We start from the raw sequence: 18,638 nt of genomic DNA on the forward strand, positions 1-18,638 counted from the left end.
GGTATCCACTAAATAGGGGATGTCCACTGAATAGAGGGTGTCCACTGAATAGAAAGTGTCCACTGAATAGGAGGTGTCCACTGAATAGGGGGTGTCCACTGAATAAGGGGTGTCAACTGAATAGGGAGTGTCCACTGAATAGGAGGTGTCCACTGAATAGGGGGTGTCAACTGAATAATGGGTGTCCACTGAATAGGGGTGTCCACTGAATAGGGGTGTCCACTGAATAGGGGGTGTCCACTGAATATGGAGTGTTCACTGAATAAGGGGTGTCCACTGAATAGGGAGTGTCCACTGAATAGGAGGTGTCCACTGAATAAGGGGTGTCCACTGAATAATGGGTGTCCACTGAATAGGGGTGTCCACTGAATAGGGAGTGTTCACTGAATAGGGGGTGTCCACTGAATAGAGAGTGTCCACTGAATAAGGGATGTCCGCTGAATAAGGGGTGTCCGCTGAATAAGGGGTGTCCACTGAATAAGAGGTGTCCACTGAATATGGAGTGTTCACTGAATGAGGGGTGTTCACTGAATGAGGGGTGTTCACTGAATGAGGGGTTTTCACTGAATAAGGGGTGTTCACTGAATGAGGGGTGTTCACTGAAAAAGGGGTGTCCACTGAATAGGGAGTGTCCACTGAATAAAGGGTGTCCACTGAATTGGGAGTGTCCACTGAATAAGGGGTGTCCACTGAATAGGGGGTGTTCACTGAATAAGGGGTGTTCATTGAATAAGGGGTGTTCATTGAATAAGGGGTGTTCATTGAATAAGGGGTGTCCACTGAATAGGGAGTGTCCACTGAATAGGGAGTGTCCACTGAATAGGGGTGTCCACAGAATAGAGAGTGTCCAGTGAATAGAGAGTGTCCACTGAATAGGGGGTATCCACTGAATTGAGATGTCCACTGAATAGGGGTGTCCACTGAATAGGGAGTGTCCACTGAATAGGGGGTGTCCACTGAATAGAGAGTGTCCATTGAATAGAGAGTGTCCACTGAATAGGGGGTATCCACTGAATTGGGGTGTCCACTGAATAGGGGGTATCCACTGAATAGGGGGTATCCACTGAATAGGGGGTATCCACTGAATAGGGGGTGTCCACTGAATAGAGGTATCCACTGAATAGAGGTATCCACTAAATAGGGGATGTCCACTGAATAGAGGGTGTCCACTGAATAGAAAGTGTCCACTGAATAGGAGGTGTCCACTGAATAAGGGGTGTCAACTGAATAGGGAGTGTCCACTGAATAGGAGGTGTCCACTGAATAGGGGGTGTCAACTGAATAATGGGTGTCCACTGAATAGGGGTGTCCACTGAATAGGGGTGTCCACTGAATATGGAGTGTTCACTGAATAAGGGGTGTCCACTGAATAGGGAGTGTCCACTGAATAGGAGGTGTCCACTGAATAGGGGGTGTCCACTGAATAATGGGTGTCCACTGAATAGGGGTGTCCACTGAATAGGGAGTGTTCACTGAATAGGGGGTGTCCACTGAATAGAGAGTGTCCACTGAATAAGGGATGTCCGCTGAATAAGGGGTGTCCGCTGAATAAGGGGTGTCCACTGAATAAGAGGTGTCCACTGAATATGGAGTGTTCACTGAATGAGGGGTGTTCACTGAATGAGGGGTGTTCACTGAATGAGGGGTTTTCACTGAATAAGGGGTGTTCACTGAATGAGGGGTGTTCACTGAAAAAGGGGTGTCCACTGAATAGGGAGTGTCCACTGAATAAAGGGTGTCCACTGAATTGGGAGTGTCCACTGAATAAGGGGTGTCCACTGAATAGGGGGTGTTCACTGAATAAGGGGTGTTCATTGAATAAGGGGTGTTCATTGAATAAGGGGTGTTCATTGAATAAGGGGTGTCCACTGAATAGGGAGTGTCCACTGAATAGGGAGTGTCCACTGAATAGGGGTGTCCACAGAATAGAGAGTGTCCAGTGAATAGAGAGTGTCCACTGAATAGGGGGTATCCACTGAATTGAGATGTCCACTGAATAGGGGTGTCCACTGAATAGGGAGTGTCCACTGAATAGGGGGTGTCCACTGAATAGAGAGTGTCCATTGAATAGAGAGTGTCCACTGAATAGGGGGTATCCACTGAATTGGGGTGTCCACTGAATAGGGGGTATCCACTGAATAGGGGGTATCCACTGAATAGGGGGTGTCCACTGAATAGGGGGTGTCCACTGAATAGAGGTATCCACTAAATAGGGGATGTCCACTGAATAGAGGGTGTCCACTGAATAGAAAGTGTCCACTGAATAGGAGGTGTCCACTGAATAGGGGGTGTCCACTGAATAAGGGGTGTCAACTGAATAGGGAGTGTCCACTGAATAGGAGGTGTCCACTGAATAGGGGGTGTCAACTGAATAATGGGTGTCCACTGAATAGGGGTGTCCACTGAATAGGGGTGTCCACTGAATAGGGGGTGTCCACTGAATATGGAGTGTTCACTGAATAAGGGGTGTCCACTGAATAGGGAGTGTCCACTGAATAGGAGGTGTCCACTGAATAGGGGGTGTCCACTGAATAATGGGTGTCCACTGAATAGGGGTGTCCACTGAATAGGGAGTGTTCACTGAATAGGGGGTGTCCACTGAATAGAGAGTGTCCACTGAATAAGGGATGTCCGCTGAATAAGGGGTGTCCGCTGAATAAGGGGTGTCCACTGAATAAGAGGTGTCCACTGAATATGGAGTGTTCACTGAATGAGGGGTGTTCACTGAATGAGGGGTGTTCACTGAATTAGGGGTTTTCACTGAATAAGGGGTGTTCACTGAATGAGGGGTGTTCACTGAAAAAGGGGTGTCCACTGAATAGGGAGTGTCCACTGAATAAAGGGTGTCCACTGAATTGGGAGTGTCCACTGAATAAGGGGTGTCCACTGAATAGGGGGTGTTCACTGAATAAGGGGTGTTCATTGAATAAGGGGTGTTCATTGAATAAGGGGTGTTCATTGAATAAGGGGTGTTTACTGAATAAGGGGTGTCCACTGAATAGGAGGTGTCCACTGAATAGGGGGTGTCCATTGAATAAGGGGTGTCCATTGAATAAGGGGTGTCCACTGAATAGGGGTGTCCACTGAATAAGGGGTGTCCACTGAATAAGGAGTGTCCACTAAAGAGGGTGTGTCCACTAAAGAGGGTGTGTCCACTGAATAAGGGGTGTCCACTGAATAAGGGGTGTCCACTGAATAGGGGGTGTCCACTGAATAGGAGGTGTCCACTGAATAGGGGGTGTCCACTTTTGAATTAACATTTTACATTACGGTAAGTTGACATATTGTCGATAGATAATGTTTATTAAAGCATGGTATACTGTATTCAAAGTATATTGGTTATGATCTGTCATTACCGTTTCTCCGTGTTATAGAAATATTCCATATGTTTGATTTTGTACTTGAAGAAATACAATACTGTACATTTGTTATTTGGTTTTCATGATTTAAAAAAAATACAAAAATCCCTGTACACGGATTTTTTCAAAAATTTGCCAAATTCGACCCTTTTATTTTTGTATATAAATGGTCACTATGTCTATAAGATGATGATATAACGCAATATAATAGTATTTTGAAAAATCCCTGAACTATATTACAGGGATTTTTTCGAAAAAATAACCAAATTTCAACCCTTTCATATTTGGATATAAATGGTCACTATACGTCTATAAGATGATGATAACGCTGTGCAGTATATGCACATATATAGCAATATTATTGCATAATAATAGTTTTTTGAAAAGTGAATATAATTTGGTCATTTTTAGAAATTTTCTAAAAAAATGGCCGATTTTCTACCCTTTTTTTTTTTTACATAAATGGTTACTATAGCATAAAAAACATGCGCAGAATCGAATAATGGGTTGCGCATGTCAATTGTGACATACATGGTTACTATAGCATAATAAACATGCGCATAGTCGACTAATGGGTTCTGCGCATGTTAATTGTGCTATAGTAACAAGTTTTATCAAAAAATAAAAAGGTCGAAAATTGGCCATTTATTGGAAAAAATCCCTGTACTATAGTACAAGAAAATTTCCGAAAAATGGCCGATTTTCGACCCTTTTATTTTTCGACATAAATGGTTACTATAGCATAATAAACATGCCCAGAGTCGACTAATGGGTTCTGCGCATGTTAATTGTGCTATAGTAACCAGGAAAATTTCCGAAAAATGGCTGATTTTCGACCCTTTTATTTTTTGACATAAATGGTTACTATTGCATAATTAACATGCGCAGAGTCGAATAATGGGTTCTGCGCATGTCAATTGTGTTTGTGCTATAGTAACCACTTTTGACATAAATGGTTACTATAGCATATAAACATGCGCAGAGTCGATTAATGGGTTCTGCGCATGTTAATTGTGCTATAGTAACCAGTTTTATCGAAAAATAAAAAGGTCGAAAATTGGCCATTTTTTTTTAAAAATCCCTGTACTATAGTACAGAAAAATTTCCGAAAAATGGCCGATTTTCAACCCTTTTATTTTTTTACATAAATGGTTACTATAGCATAAAAAACATGCGCAGAGTCGTATAATGGGTTCTGCGCATGTTAATTGTGCTATAGTAACCAGTTTTATCGAAAAATAAAAAGGTTGAAAATTTGCCATTTTTTCGAAAAAATTCCTGTACTATAGTACAGGAAAATTTCCGAAAAATGGCCGATTTTCGACCCTTTTATTTTTTTACATAAATGGTTACTATAGCATAAAAAACATGCGCAGAATCGAATAATGGATTCTGCCCATGTTAATTGTGCTATAGTAACCACTTTTGACATAAATGGTTACTATAGCATAATAAACATGCGCAGAGTCGACTAATGGGTTCTGCGCATGTTAATTGAGCTATAGTAACCAGTTTTAACGAAAAATAAAAAGGTCGAAAATTTGCCATTTTTTTGAAAAAATCCCTGTAAAATTTCCGAAAAATGGCCGATTTTAATAATGGGTTCTGCGCTTAATGGATTCCTTTAAAAATAATTTGGTAATTATAAAAAAAAATAATGTACTTGATTTAGTGTTTGATTGTCTGTTAAAAACAAAAATTTTATTAGTTTTATCATTATAAGGGCCTTCTTAAAAGAGATGCTATAAATCTAAAGCTATTTCTACACAGGCTATCAAACTTTATGTGACAAACAAATGTGATGTGCCCATGGACATGATGATGTCATATCACTAACATATTTAAGCATATCACTACCATATATGGGCACATCACATTTTTTTTTCACATAAAGTTTGATGGTGTAGACAGAGCTTTATATAACTTATTTAATAAATTACTTTTACTAGTCACCTTCGAAATAATAATGTTTTAATTTATCTAATTAATATTTAGTGTATTTTTGTGTTGTATGGTTCTGTTAAATTGTATAAAAATACTAATGGCTTTTTAAAAAACAAAATGAGCAGTGTTGGAAATAAATATACCATGAATAATAATAATTCCCAACCATAAAAGATGTAATAATCAATTGTAAACATTGATATTAAAACAAAAATGAATAAATCTGTTATTACTGCTAAAAGTGTTTACCAATCTCTTAAATGACAACAATATTATTTTCCAGTAAACAGTGACATTATAAACAGTAATTTTAACCTGCATGCATATTATTAAATTAATTACATAATTGTGAGTTCCAAAATGAATCTTATCAAAGATTGCTTCAGTTTAGTATCCTTTAGACTTCTTGTAGTTTCCGCCACTCCTTTAAAGAAAAACAAGATTTAATGATTACTTCACAATGTTTGTTATGTTTCACCACTTTTAACATGTGAAATCCTTAGATATACCAACAGGATTATTTCACAATGCCTTTTCTGCTTCAACAAACATCTAGAAAAAAGTACCTGCTATCTTTTAACGTTATGTAAAAGCCTTATAGCAACAGGATTATTTCACAATGCTTTTTCTTCGCAATAAATATTTCACTTGGTTCTTTATATTGAAGCCACTTCAAGCTACTTCTCCACATTTAATCTAGGTATTTGCCATTGCATGCATACATATTGCAGGTTGTTAAAAATATGAAAATACTTACCCATCACCTGTTCCTGTAGCTTTTCTTTTGGCAATAATCTACAAGAAATGTTAACATTTTTGTTAATCAAATTACACCTTTTAATATTTAATTCAAGCTTAACTGCAAACTACAGGGAGACTTTCAAATTGTACCAAGTTCTTTAATGTTCAATATATGTACACAGAAGCAATGGCTTTACGTCCCACAAAAGATGAGGAAATTAAGGGCATTCAATATGACGGACTTGCCAATATTAATTCCGATCCCTTACCATTATAAGACCAGATTTATTTTGTTTATTACCTGTTGAATCTTGTTCCATTCCTTGTCCAGTTCTGCCTTTTCATTCTTCTGACCCCCAACTCTGCGAGTTTTACGTCCCTCAGACATCTTTAAACCAAATTGGAATGCAGCCCTGCAAAATTATACCGGTAATTGTTTAAGAGATGACAACAATACGCAGCAATGATCTCATATTAGTTAGTCTTTACAATTTGGTGGACTAGATGCTGCAGATTTAACCTTATGCTCATCCTATAAAGATCACATCACCTACAGAAGCAATGCATGCTTGAAAGGATTTTTTCAGAGGCGGATTGCTATAAAACAGTCTTAACTGATGACTTAACTACCCGATTAAATCAGCTGGCTTTATCAGATAGACGGCCTTACTAAAGCCACCCCTGTTAGACCTTATAAAACAGTCTTATTTAAGACCGCGTACAGTAACAAATTGAGGGCGTACTTTATGCGTAGAATACCAACTTATTTGATTTAACATTTAAAACTCGTTCAATTGGTTGTCTTTTACGATCAATAATACGTATAAGCAACAGAAATGTAACTCTAGTAGTAACCAATATCACATCATTTTGAGTGTTATTTTGCAAATGCCTACAAAGTTACACTGCAGCTTACTTTAGACAAGTTTTTCTGATGGTATCTAAATATGTTCATCAAAAATTTTAAAAGAAATGCTATCTTATAAGAGTCGTAACCAGAATGAAAATGTTTATTGTTTTATATAAAAGAAAAAGCATTGATACTATAAGTCACGCCCGTATTCTTAAACCGGACTTTAGTTGTAGTTTGAAGTTCGACTTGAAAAAGTCGTAGTTCGAGCTATTACTTCAAATTCGATTCAAAAACAAAGTAGTCGAAGTTTGCAGTTCGACTTAATGAAGTCGAGCTTTTAGTCGAGTTGCACACGTCTGGGTAACAAAGGCTATACATTGGCCAATGACAAGAGAGTATTTGAGGAGCAGACGAAATTTTGCGCATTGATATCACTTTCCATTTTCTTACAACACTTTTTACGCATCAGGACTATATACATGAAAAGTAATTTTAATCGTTAATTATTAGAACAAGATCAGTATCAATTTAACAGTGAAGTACTTTCGATTAACAACAAACAAAATATTCAAAATATATTCAGGAACCATGGCGGTACAGTAACTTTTATATTTTCTAGGCCCCCAACAAAGTATGATCGCGACGAACCACGCACTTCATCGCGTGACAAGAAAGCGCTAGGCCCCCTAAACATTCCATCGCGTGGTGAATTCCCGCATCTGTCATTGTCGCTATGGCGTGACGTAATTCAAGTCGGACTTGCGCGAAGAAAATAATGTAATTTGTATACGGTTGTAAATAAAGATTATTTTCAATATTATAACTTATACCAATGTATACTTAATTAAGCTAATATAAAAATAGATATTTCATTTTTCAATATCTGGCCAATATAACAACTCAATGACTGTTACATTTTTCATAAACATCGTTTAAAAACCATTTAGTCGACCATTTAGCCTGCCCCCTCCAGGACTAAAAAAATCAATCAAAATTCGTCTCGATTTAGTCGAGGTTGGCCTGAATTAGTCGGCGATTTAGTTGAAGTTCGGTTTATGAATTAAAACGACGTCATTTTTAAAGTTTTAGCTCGAACTACGACTAAAGTCCGGTTTAAGAATATGGGCGTAAGTGTTTATTAATATCTTACTTTGGCATAGCTTCTTTGTTGTTCATGTAGCTACTGTAATCGTCCTGTGTTTCGAAATCCCAGCGACTTAAGGGGCCTTTCTTGTTACCCTGAAATCAACAATATATAAACAGAAATTAGTTTTGGAGAAACCGGACTGTTCTAAGGTTAATATTTGTATATAATACAATGTGTTAAAAACCACTATCATTCTATACAGTAACTTTTACAAATGTTATGTAAACTCAACTTTAATTGAACTACAGCAAAGTTTCAACCAACGAAAATTTAAAAAGAAATAATTCAATGCGAGAAGTTCATCTTTACATGTATAAGTAATGGTAAAAACTTCTAATACGTATACAGTATATTACATGTAATACATGTACATTATAATGTACAGTGTTTCAAACATGGCTAAAGAAAAACAAATATATCTTGTATGTTTGCATTCATAATTATGATAATCTTACCAAATCCATTTTACTGTAGTCTGCTTCATCATCAGAGTCGTCACATGCATCAATGCTTTCCATCAATCTATGAAAGAAAATGATACATTATTAGCGTAATAGGTTAGCACAACAAGACTAACATCTTTATGAATAATCAATATCTCGTTAAATGTGAAATGAGGTTTGTTTTGTATTTTATTTGTTATGATTGTGTGTGTGTTTGTTTCTTTCTTAATACATTTGTTAAGCTCTGTCTACACTATCAAACTTTATGTGACAAAAAATGTGATGTGCCCGTATATATGGTTATGATGATATCATTTCACTAACATATTTGAGCATATCACTACCATATTTGGGCACATCACACTTTTTTTGTGAAACAAGTTTGATAGTGTAGACAGAGCTATAGTTAGGATTACTCAAAAAGTTATTACCCAATGTTCATATCATTTAAAGGACAGTTCCATAGCTGTATGGGAACACGTCATTAAATGTTCATATACTTAAAGCGGAAGTTTGTGCCCTTCTATTTTGTCATTAAAACAATTACTGTATTAAAAATAATAATTATTATTTCCACTAAAACGACACAGTTTTTGCTTTAAGAAGTGTACTGTATTTTCAGGACACTGAGAACACCTGAGAAACGTTTCCACAAAGCAGAATTCTCGCCGGTATCTTCCACCACTCAGAATTTTCCAACCACCACATTCATGACTATTTTTCAAATTCAAAATGACAAGATAAAAGGGGCATTCAATTTACGTTTCCATCGTTACGTTTCCCAGCACTAGCCTAATAACAATGTTTGCGAATTTCGAAGACCAAATCGTGTATACTTACCCAGGATAGCATTCAGCGTAACTTCCGCCAGGGTCTTCAGATTTACCCCCTCTATGTTTGCCTCGCCTTAATTAGAGAAAAGAAAATACAATATAACTTTTTTATGAGTATAAAATAAAATTTAAAAAAAAATAAAAAAAAAAAAAATTATGCAAAAATTCCAAGTATTTGTGCAACTCCACTCCCTAAGCCTCAAATGGACAGTAACAGTATAGTGTGCCTAGTATAAAATAATAATTATAAATAATAGTATTGGAATAAAATACTTACGATCGTTTATCTTCATGTCTATCCGACGTATATAACAAGTTAAAGATTTGGGAAGTGTTTTTTTTGTACAATAAAGTCTCCTAATACCACCCTGGGACGATCAATATTTTTTAGTTTTCTGTGGGCATTTAAAGTAAATTAATTATTACGGTATTATATATCTGTATGTATTAGTTGTTATTATATATTGTACTGGATGGCAAAAATTGAAATAAGATTATAAATAACAAAAGGATATTTCTTATCAACTGTTGTGAATGTTCCAGCAAATCTACCATCAGGTTCAGAAGATTGCTAACAAAAAAAGAAGAAAAGGATGTCATTTGAAACCAATTTTGTATAATTAATGTACACGGAATAGTATGAAATGTTTCCATTCTAAAAATTGTAATCTAATCAAATTGAGAGAAGAGTAAAATCAAGATTTAACTTAGTCATTATGGTGCTGTTTATCTTGATGATGTTAAACGTCTTCTTCTTGTTTATTTAACCGTTAACTTCAAGCCATCGTTGACTGAAGTTGACATATGCATTACCTTTGCGTGAGAGAGACCGGCAACTTATGTACATTATTATGTATATCTATTTTTTTATTTTATTTTTTATTTCATTATTACTTAAATAATAAATTTATATTAAATAATAGGCAGTCCTTTAACCTAAGGTCCCTTAGGTGCTCTCCCCTGGGCCAGGAGGATCCTAAAGTTCATAATGGGCAGGGTCACTCATGTCCCTGATCGGATCACTGCACCTAAACTACAGTAGCAAATACAATTGTTCTTGTTTAACAACATATAAAAGAAATGAAATATATGTAAATCACATACCTTAGAAGATCCATACTTTTTAATGATATTTTGGACAAGATCTTTTCCTCCAGTTGATGAGGATGACGATCTTGATTCTTGTATTCCCTAATTAAATGAAAAAATAGATGCATTAGGAAAACATGGAGGGATTAAGAAAACATAGAGACATTAGTACATAACTCGTGACTGTTTTCACAAATTCCACTGCTACATAATTAAAATTTTTCTTTCACTTTAATATTCTTTAAACTTACCTCTCCTCTATCTTGAGGTTTCTCAAAGTAACTTCTATGTTTGTGGTCACGGTCATCGCTACGTCCGCCACGGTCACGCGTCTTGCTGCTTTTTTCTCGCCTCTCTTCTTTAGATTTTGGTTTTACAAACGACGGTGGTGCATAATCACCCACATCATTGAAAATACTAAAAGCAATAACAACAAAATTACCTTTACAGTCTTATGAAAATCTGAATATAATTATAAGGTAATTATTAAATTTAAATTAATTATACAAAGGTGAATTTTTAGTGATGTCACAAATGTTATTCTTATAAAAGTAAATTCTGTGTTATTCAATCTACAAATTAATGGCAAATGTGATAGAACATGGTAAAAAATAATAAAATTTTCAAATACAAAAAAAACAAATACCTATAACAAATAGTATATTCACATGTTTGTTTGGAATTAATTAATCTGAAAATCTATTAAATTTTTGCTTGTGTTGTTTGTTTAATGGTACTAGAATAACAATATGGAGAGAATAATGCTTACAAACTGAATGTTTTTTTTTACTTACTTATCATCATGGCCAGGTAATTTTTCCTTCATTTCTTCTTTCAGTTTTCCTATTATAAACAATATTAAATGTTAAAAAATAATACTTAGTTTAGGATATGCGATGATTAGTTCTCCGTAACGTTATAGCAACATATATTTACACTTTTAATCATATACCTAAGGTTTTGGGCTTCGTCAAGAAAAGAGTCTGTGAAAACATTACACATATTAATTCACATTTTTAAAACATTATTAATTGATATAAACCTTTTTCTTTCTTCTTCAACTTTCTTCCTCTTTGTCCTTGCCGTAAATATGACAGAATCTGAGTCAGCTTGTTAATTACAATATCATTTGCCGTCAGTGTAGTATGCGACTAAAAATAGGTATAAAACAATTGTTAGTGTTTTGTTGTAGTCATTGCCATTTATTCAGTATTTGTGCCAATTACTGTATATGATCAGGGTAGGGGGTTAAAAAGAGAGAAACATTGCACTACCTAAGTACCTTGCGTCGAATGTCCTCTCGACGGTCTTTAGACCTAGCCTAGGTAGGCTTAGTTTTGTAGGCCAAGCTGGTAAACAGCAGTAACATATGAATATCGTACGCTAGCTATAGGCCTGACGTTGTCCAATTGCTGCATTAAATTGTCTTTCTGTTTTTGCCAGAATTCGGTAATTCAGATTGGGGAAAACCAGGAATTTCCGCTAAAAAGGTACGAGTCTTCCATTTGTTTTGGCCTTACGATCGATTGAAAGTGTGGACGAATCACAGAATAAAAACAAAAATATCAATCCCCGCTATGTATGTTGGGATTTATAGCGAGCCACTTAATTTATTAGAATTGACTTATTTTTTACATTTCTAACCATTTAAAGATGAAAAAAGTTATCACAATAGGACCATATAGTATTTATTTTTACATTAAATGTAGTTTGTGACCTTAAATTAGGTCTAAAGAATGTAGGGAATCGGATTTACCTCCATTGTAGGACAGTCTGCTTTGCTACGTATCACAGTAGTAGGAATATCACTTTCAGCGTAATCGTCATCTAGTTCTACCTTGTACGCCATACGGCCTGGCAAAAACAACTCATTACGCTCTGGTGGACGTTTCTTGAATAATGTACGGTACACATTCTTTCCTGTAAAATATTTTATTAGTAAATATGAAATTCCTACTAGGACTAGCCTATAATAAATGATCTGTTTGCCTCTCTGTCACTCTAAATGTATAATGTTCTTTTGACACATTCTTGTATGCTTCTTTATCTTTAAATTACTGTACTACAGTATACTTATGCCAGTCATTCTTTATGGAAATTCATTGATCACATATGTACTAACAATTAAAAACTGAAAATACATAAATATTAAAGAAATTCAAATAAGTAATAATAATTAAATAAGAGTGTATAGATGTGGTAAGAGGAGTATGAGGTCCGAGGCAGATCACACTAGTTTGGATCATTATCTCAAAAAGTGGACCTCTGGTAATAAAACAAAATTTGGGGCTGTGATGTGGAATAAACTTCATTTCGAGATCAAGGAACAAATCATGGTTTTGAAACATCTATTTCCTAAGTAGTAACTCGTTTTTGCGTCTTTTTTATGTAAAGCGCTTTGTTTATTTTTTCTTTTGGAAAAGTGCTATATAAATTATAATAAATATTTAAAAAATGAAAGCAATGCTAATAATATACTAATAATATAAATGTACAGTAATAACAAAATCGATTACTCACCCACTCTTGTCTTGAAAGAAATATGCTCATCTTCAACTACCGGTTTCTTAACTTCTTTAACAGGCTCCCTAATAAAAGCAAAATATATCACTATAAACATGTAGTTCAATATATGCATTTTCTGTCAGAATTAGAACATGAATCTACCAACTTGAATCTGTATTTTAGTAACGCAAGCAGAGATTGAATAAAAAAAAAAATTCTGTTTGTATTGTTTGAGGGTCCCTAATGATCAGCTTATGCTAGATGGATCACCCTTATTAAATATTGTTTAAATAAAATGCTACTTTATAATGCATAAATGATTTTTATGCTGACCAATAGGGACATGACTGATGAGTGAGTGATGATGGAACTCAATAACACCATGAGTCTGAACATACTATTATATTATTTACTTACTTTGTTTCTTCTTTGATTGCGTTCTTGAAACTCTCTTCCATCACCTCTTCCTCTTCTTTCTCTTTGTGAGTTATCTCAGCTCGAACCTTAAAAGAAATTGAAAGGACTTCATCTCTCAAAGTATTACTAATTTCTGGAATTCTCTTCTCGACTATGTGGTAACAGCTCCCTTTACAAGGCCGTAGTAATAGGTTAAAAACAGACAAGGCAAAGATGCTTTAAATATAATTATTAATATAAAACATGACGATCTGTGCTGGGGAATTAGGGTGGGTGGTGAAAATTTCACACAAGGCGAGGTAAAGGCCACATAAGGCATAACTTTTTCACACTACTATCAAGTAAGTAAATGTATGTTGATTGACCAAATAAATGTCATTCAATGTATAACAGGGTCCATAATATACTGTAGTTCACAATTATGATTCATTAACAAGCCATGTAAACCTGTCCAAGAAGAAATAGAATTTTGAAAAGTTAACTGTTTCAGAGCATAGATTTCATCTGTCAAAAATTTGACCTCCTATAGTTTATTTTGGTGGTAAAATGCCCTCCTGTTCCCGTGTGTTAATAGAAGACTAGCCTTGCAAAAATCCAGTGTGTTTAAAAAAAATTTCATACAACAGCGAGAAACTCGCCAATTAAAGGATAGATAAACTATTTAAAAATGTATTGCTGTTGTTTCCGGCTTTATGTTATTAATTTATTCTCTTTCAGTAAGTAGCATGCCTATACCTTTTGTAAGAGGGCATAATCAAGACCTTTCACCAAATGAGTATGCTCCATGTCACCTCCAAGATATTTACTCTCTTCAATCAATTGCTTACGACGATTAGCGGCAGTATCCCCACTAAAAAAAAAGCAACATCAAACCAATTACCAATGATTAATTACCATTACCATGTGCAATATTGAATAATTATTATAGTAAGTAATTCTTGATCTTTCATCAGAGAATTGTGTTGTTATAGTGTTTATTTGTGTTGGTGCAATTTTCTGTGTATTTTTATACATTATATATATTTATATAATTTTATGATGATATGCCAGTTTTTCAAAGCAAATTAAATTCTGTTAATTTCTTTTTAATGGACAAATAAAGATATGACAATAATTTTGGTAGATTTCCATAAACATATTTATACAAAAATAAAAACTCATGAATGTTAACCGTGATAAATAAATGTGGATCGGAACACTACTTTTCCAAAATACCTTATCCTTGTTTTTGGTTATGTTACAGTGACCTGCCTTAACCGTGAAGCCACTTAACTTATCTAAAGTGTTTCTTTAATGGAAATAGAAACAGATTGCTTACGACTGAACATCGGGGGCGACTGCTCGGTAGTTTGCGGTTGTACTAACCATCTCTGTCTCTTCATAATCTGTCTTTCCTTCTCGTCGTTCACGAGCCTACCAAGAAAAATATCAAAGGTCAAACCCAGTGAAGCACAAGAAAAAATGATGCAACCAACTATCATTATTTACTATTATTCTATATTTATTCAATATATTTGAAAATATGAAAAAAAAAAAAAACAATAAAGAAAATTCATATTTACACTAGGAAAAATTATTTTAGGGCACGGCATAAAAAAAAAGAAATTATTTCACAATGCTTGGTTTGCTTTCCTCTGCCGTAAAAAAGGGCGTTATTAACTATGTGGATGCACTGTAGTTGATTATATTTTAAACCAGGATTTACCCTTCAATATACCATTCAATATAACCTTCAATATACAGTAAAAATTCAACATAACATTCAATATAACATAACATACCCTATCCCTGTATCTCTTAGCAAGTTCAGCTTCTCTCTCAGCTTCCTGCTTCTTCAACTTAGCATAGAATCTGAAAAATAAATAAATGAAAATCAAATAATGTCAATAACGTAATGTTATTCTAGTAGTAAAATAAAGAAATGATTTATTATATTTATTTCTAACATTAGAAAATAAAACAAAAAGCAACAACGAGCAAAATAGAAGGTTAAGATGTTGATACTTACATTTTTCTTTTCCTTCGCTTTGCTCGAGGATCATCATCTTCGTTATATTCCCTGGGGACACTATGATTAAAAAAATAAGTTTTAAATTTAACAGTCAAGCCGATTTGTGAATGACTAGATATATCCCTTTTACCTTGATCTTACTTTTCCTATACTGTATGGGTAATATTTATGTGGTCTTCAAGCTTATAATTTTTTAATCCCTGATAAAAACTAGCATCTTTAGCACTTTGGTAGATATGTGCGCTTAACAAATCTTATTATATTACAATTTGTAACAGTGGTCCAACCCAATCAACAATTCTAGATACATACGATTGACCATGAGTCTACAGCTTCATTTTTAATTGAAGTGCTTTGGTTGAATCTCCTTTTATGTTGGTATTCAGACAAGGCAGTGTCAACTATGTGATTACAGTTCACTATAGTCAAAGTCGACCTTGTGTATGGGCACAGGGGGTGTGCCAACCATGTTGATAAAATACTTGATTAAATGGTGAACTGTGCCGATAGCAAAAAAAACTATATGCACAAAAGACTGTGCCTTGTATTGAACAGAAAGTAATAGCAAACCTTGTTTTGTGTTCTCGCGATTTTGAAGACGAAGATGACATTGATGATGGTGGTGCTTCACCAGGTGTAGCACGAGGAGTCATCAGCAGACGACGGAAATCATCATTTGTCATCTGAGATCCACTGAAAAATTTAAAAACAGGATTCAGTAAAGATTATGGTAAATAAATAGGTGATCGGAAAAAAACATCTATTGATTGATTGTTGACTTTTACAACAGGAAATTATGTTATTAATTTTAAAAGAATAATAATATCTACTTAATCTTATATTGCGCTTAATGCAAAAAGCCTCTTATGCTTTACATTATTATTATTATTATTATTACTTGTATAGCGCACATTTATACAACATTTAATTATAATCAGCGGCGCTTCACATCAATTAGTATCGTAACATTGTTTGAAATATATTACATATTATTAACCCATTCATTTTTTGGATCAAACACGTCTGAAAACATACTGTTAAGCCTTGTCTACACTATCAAACTTTATGTGACAAAAAAATGTGATGTGCGGCGCCTATATGGACATCACACTTTTTTTGTCAAACTAGTTAATATTAATGTTAAAAATATTTTAATTTTGTTAAAGGTTCTTATTACCCTTGGTCAGTCTCCTCCATCATCCTCCGATCCATCATCGGAGGCAATGGGTTTGAAAACGGTTCCTCGCCTTCTAAATGGAAAGAAAAAAAACATTATTAAATAAATATTAACTGCAAAAATCGATGTACATCATGTATGTATTATGTAAAATGAAACCACACCACCATTTAGCTAATAATTGCTAATACAGTAATAAATTATAATAAATACAGGCCTAGGCTAAGGTTGATTTTTAGGCCTAGGCCTAGTTTCAGGGAAAAAAGAAGTTAAAATCAGACCTACTGTAGCCTTAAGCTACTAGAGGCTAGGCCTAGTAATTAATTATTATCATTTTAAAGGCCTTCTAGCTAGCCTAGTAGGCCTAGCCTAGGGCCTATTCTAGGGTCCTATTTTTTTTATAACATCACCTCACTCACTTGGTAGGCCTGGTCTACATACGCCTGTACTGTAACAAGGCCATCTAGGGGGATAAACTAGCCTGGGATCGTATAGAGGCTAGGCCTAGTAATTAGCCTTCCAAGACTTAGCAGCTAGGCCTAGTCTTCGTCGTGAAGATTTAGCCTAGCAGCTAGATAGGCCTAGCTAGGGCCTAGGCGGTCACCTAAAGCCTAGGCCTAGGCTAACCTATTTTTTATACATCATTTTACAAGTATTTCTTTTGCAAAAGTCTTAGAAATTATTGGAAGTTGTATCAAATGATATTTACTTTCAGGCATCTTGGATTGTGTTGTTCAACCAAAGTAATTAATTGCAGAAATTACACGTAAACAACAGATGAAAAAATAGTGAACGAGTTTTTTTCTTCCTTCGCGTCGTCGTCGACTTCGTCGTCGATACTATTGAGCAAAGATACTATAGCGCCACGAAGTGGCGCAAGATAGGGAACTCCTATCTCTTATACACTGCGCATGAGTGAAATTCCATGGGCAGCCATTCCGGCAAGCAAGTTACGCGATCACATACCCCGGAAGTGTATAATAAACCATTGAACCACATCCACGTGTGACGTGTTATTGTTTGTTCGGGAAGTTTTCTCGTGTTGTATTGGGTAAATTGTAGTGGTAAGTTTTTAGAATATATATTTTTTTGTTAGTAAACATTAACAAAATTATTAAATTGTTGTTTAAATTTAGTTCAGGCAGGCGTTTCTGCGCAATCCGATCTAGGGCCTAGTACTAGTAGTAGTAGGCTTGGCATATTTAATGCCGAATACTAGGCCTAGTTTAGTTAGTATGATTAATAAAAAAAAGTCTGGGAGGATGAATGATATTGATTGGCGTCTTGATGATAGATGGATCAAACAAGGCTTGGATGGATGGAAGATTAAGAAAAAAACTGAAGCTGTTCGGGAATTAGGAATTTTTAATAAAAATGTACAAGACAATATAGCGTTTTATTAATAATAACATTAACAGAAATAATTAAATGTAATGAAATCAAAAATCGTGAGGATGTTGTTATTGTTGTTAATTTGTCGTTGTCTTGCTTTACATGTTTGTTTGTCTTGTTTTGTTTCTGTTTGTTTAAACTCCAATATGATTACAATTTCTTAACTGGCTACCCGTCACAAGTTTTTTTGGAGGGAAACCTCCAAATGTTATTACTTTCTGGGTGTTGCCTCTTAATTATTTATATTTAAATTGTTATTTTGTTTACTTTGAAATGATAAGAAATAAATGTTATTATGAATGAATGAATTGTTTGTTTTTTTTATTTAATAAATTTAAATTATAAATTTGATCCTCATATTTATTTTGTTCTTCATCTTTATTTGAAAAATATTTAGTTAATTAATGTAAACATTTTTGAATACTTACAATTATTAATAAATAGTATATTGACTTTTGTTTTGAATTTAAAAATGTATAGTATTTTAAAATACTATAATAAGTAATCAAATGATTATGTAACAGTTCGAAAAGTGACCTAATAATTTAATGATATATTTTTCCCTATTTCAGAAAGATATAAGTCTGTCATCATACTGTAAAATTGAGAAGATAGATGATTGAGTGCAAAGTGGTATTTTACACAAGAATTAAATACAAAGGCCAGAACTGATGGACAATTATATTTCAATAGTAATAATAGTTTATATTTTTGATTCTTGAAAAGG

General features: G+C 34.5%; 1 protein-coding gene across 1 annotated transcript; it reads right to left on the reverse strand.

Moving 5' to 3' along the window:
- Positions 1–5,027: 5,027 nt before the first annotated feature.
- Positions 5,028–17,349, reverse strand: LOC140049630 (protein Red-like). Its single transcript, XM_072094567.1, has 22 exons — positions 17,229–17,349; positions 16,520–16,592; positions 15,913–16,035; positions 15,340–15,399; positions 15,113–15,182; positions 14,650–14,744; positions 14,067–14,181; positions 13,332–13,417; positions 12,930–12,997; positions 12,166–12,329; positions 11,452–11,560; positions 11,204–11,252; positions 10,661–10,826; positions 10,425–10,511; positions 9,836–9,891; positions 9,598–9,624; positions 9,328–9,393; positions 8,500–8,566; positions 8,048–8,136; positions 6,346–6,457; positions 6,061–6,098; positions 5,028–5,727 (listed from the first exon to the last, which is right to left on the reverse strand). Exons 1-22 carry the CDS (start codon positions 17,236–17,238, stop codon positions 5,691–5,693), a joined length of 1,767 nt encoding a protein of 588 aa, XP_071950668.1. The 5' UTR covers positions 17,239–17,349; the 3' UTR covers positions 5,028–5,690.
- Positions 17,350–18,638: the final 1,289 nt, after the last annotated feature.

Source organism: Antedon mediterranea, chromosome 5, assembly GCF_964355755.1.
Source record: "Antedon mediterranea chromosome 5, ecAntMedi1.1, whole genome shotgun sequence".
NCBI classification, from domain to species: Eukaryota; Metazoa; Echinodermata; class Crinoidea; order Comatulida; family Antedonidae; genus Antedon; species Antedon mediterranea.

Bases quoted from the DNA above. Each gene is read 5' to 3' on its own strand.
- LOC140049630 (XM_072094567.1), bottom strand. The intron at 12,998-13,331 runs GTAAGTAAATAA...TGCTTTTATTAG, and splicing joins GCAATCAAAGAAGAAACAAA to GGAGCCTGTTAAAGAAGTTA. The intron at 9,394-9,597 runs GTAAGTATTTTA...TCTCTAATTAAG, and splicing joins AGACATGAAGATAAACGATC to GCGAGGCAAACATAGAGGGG.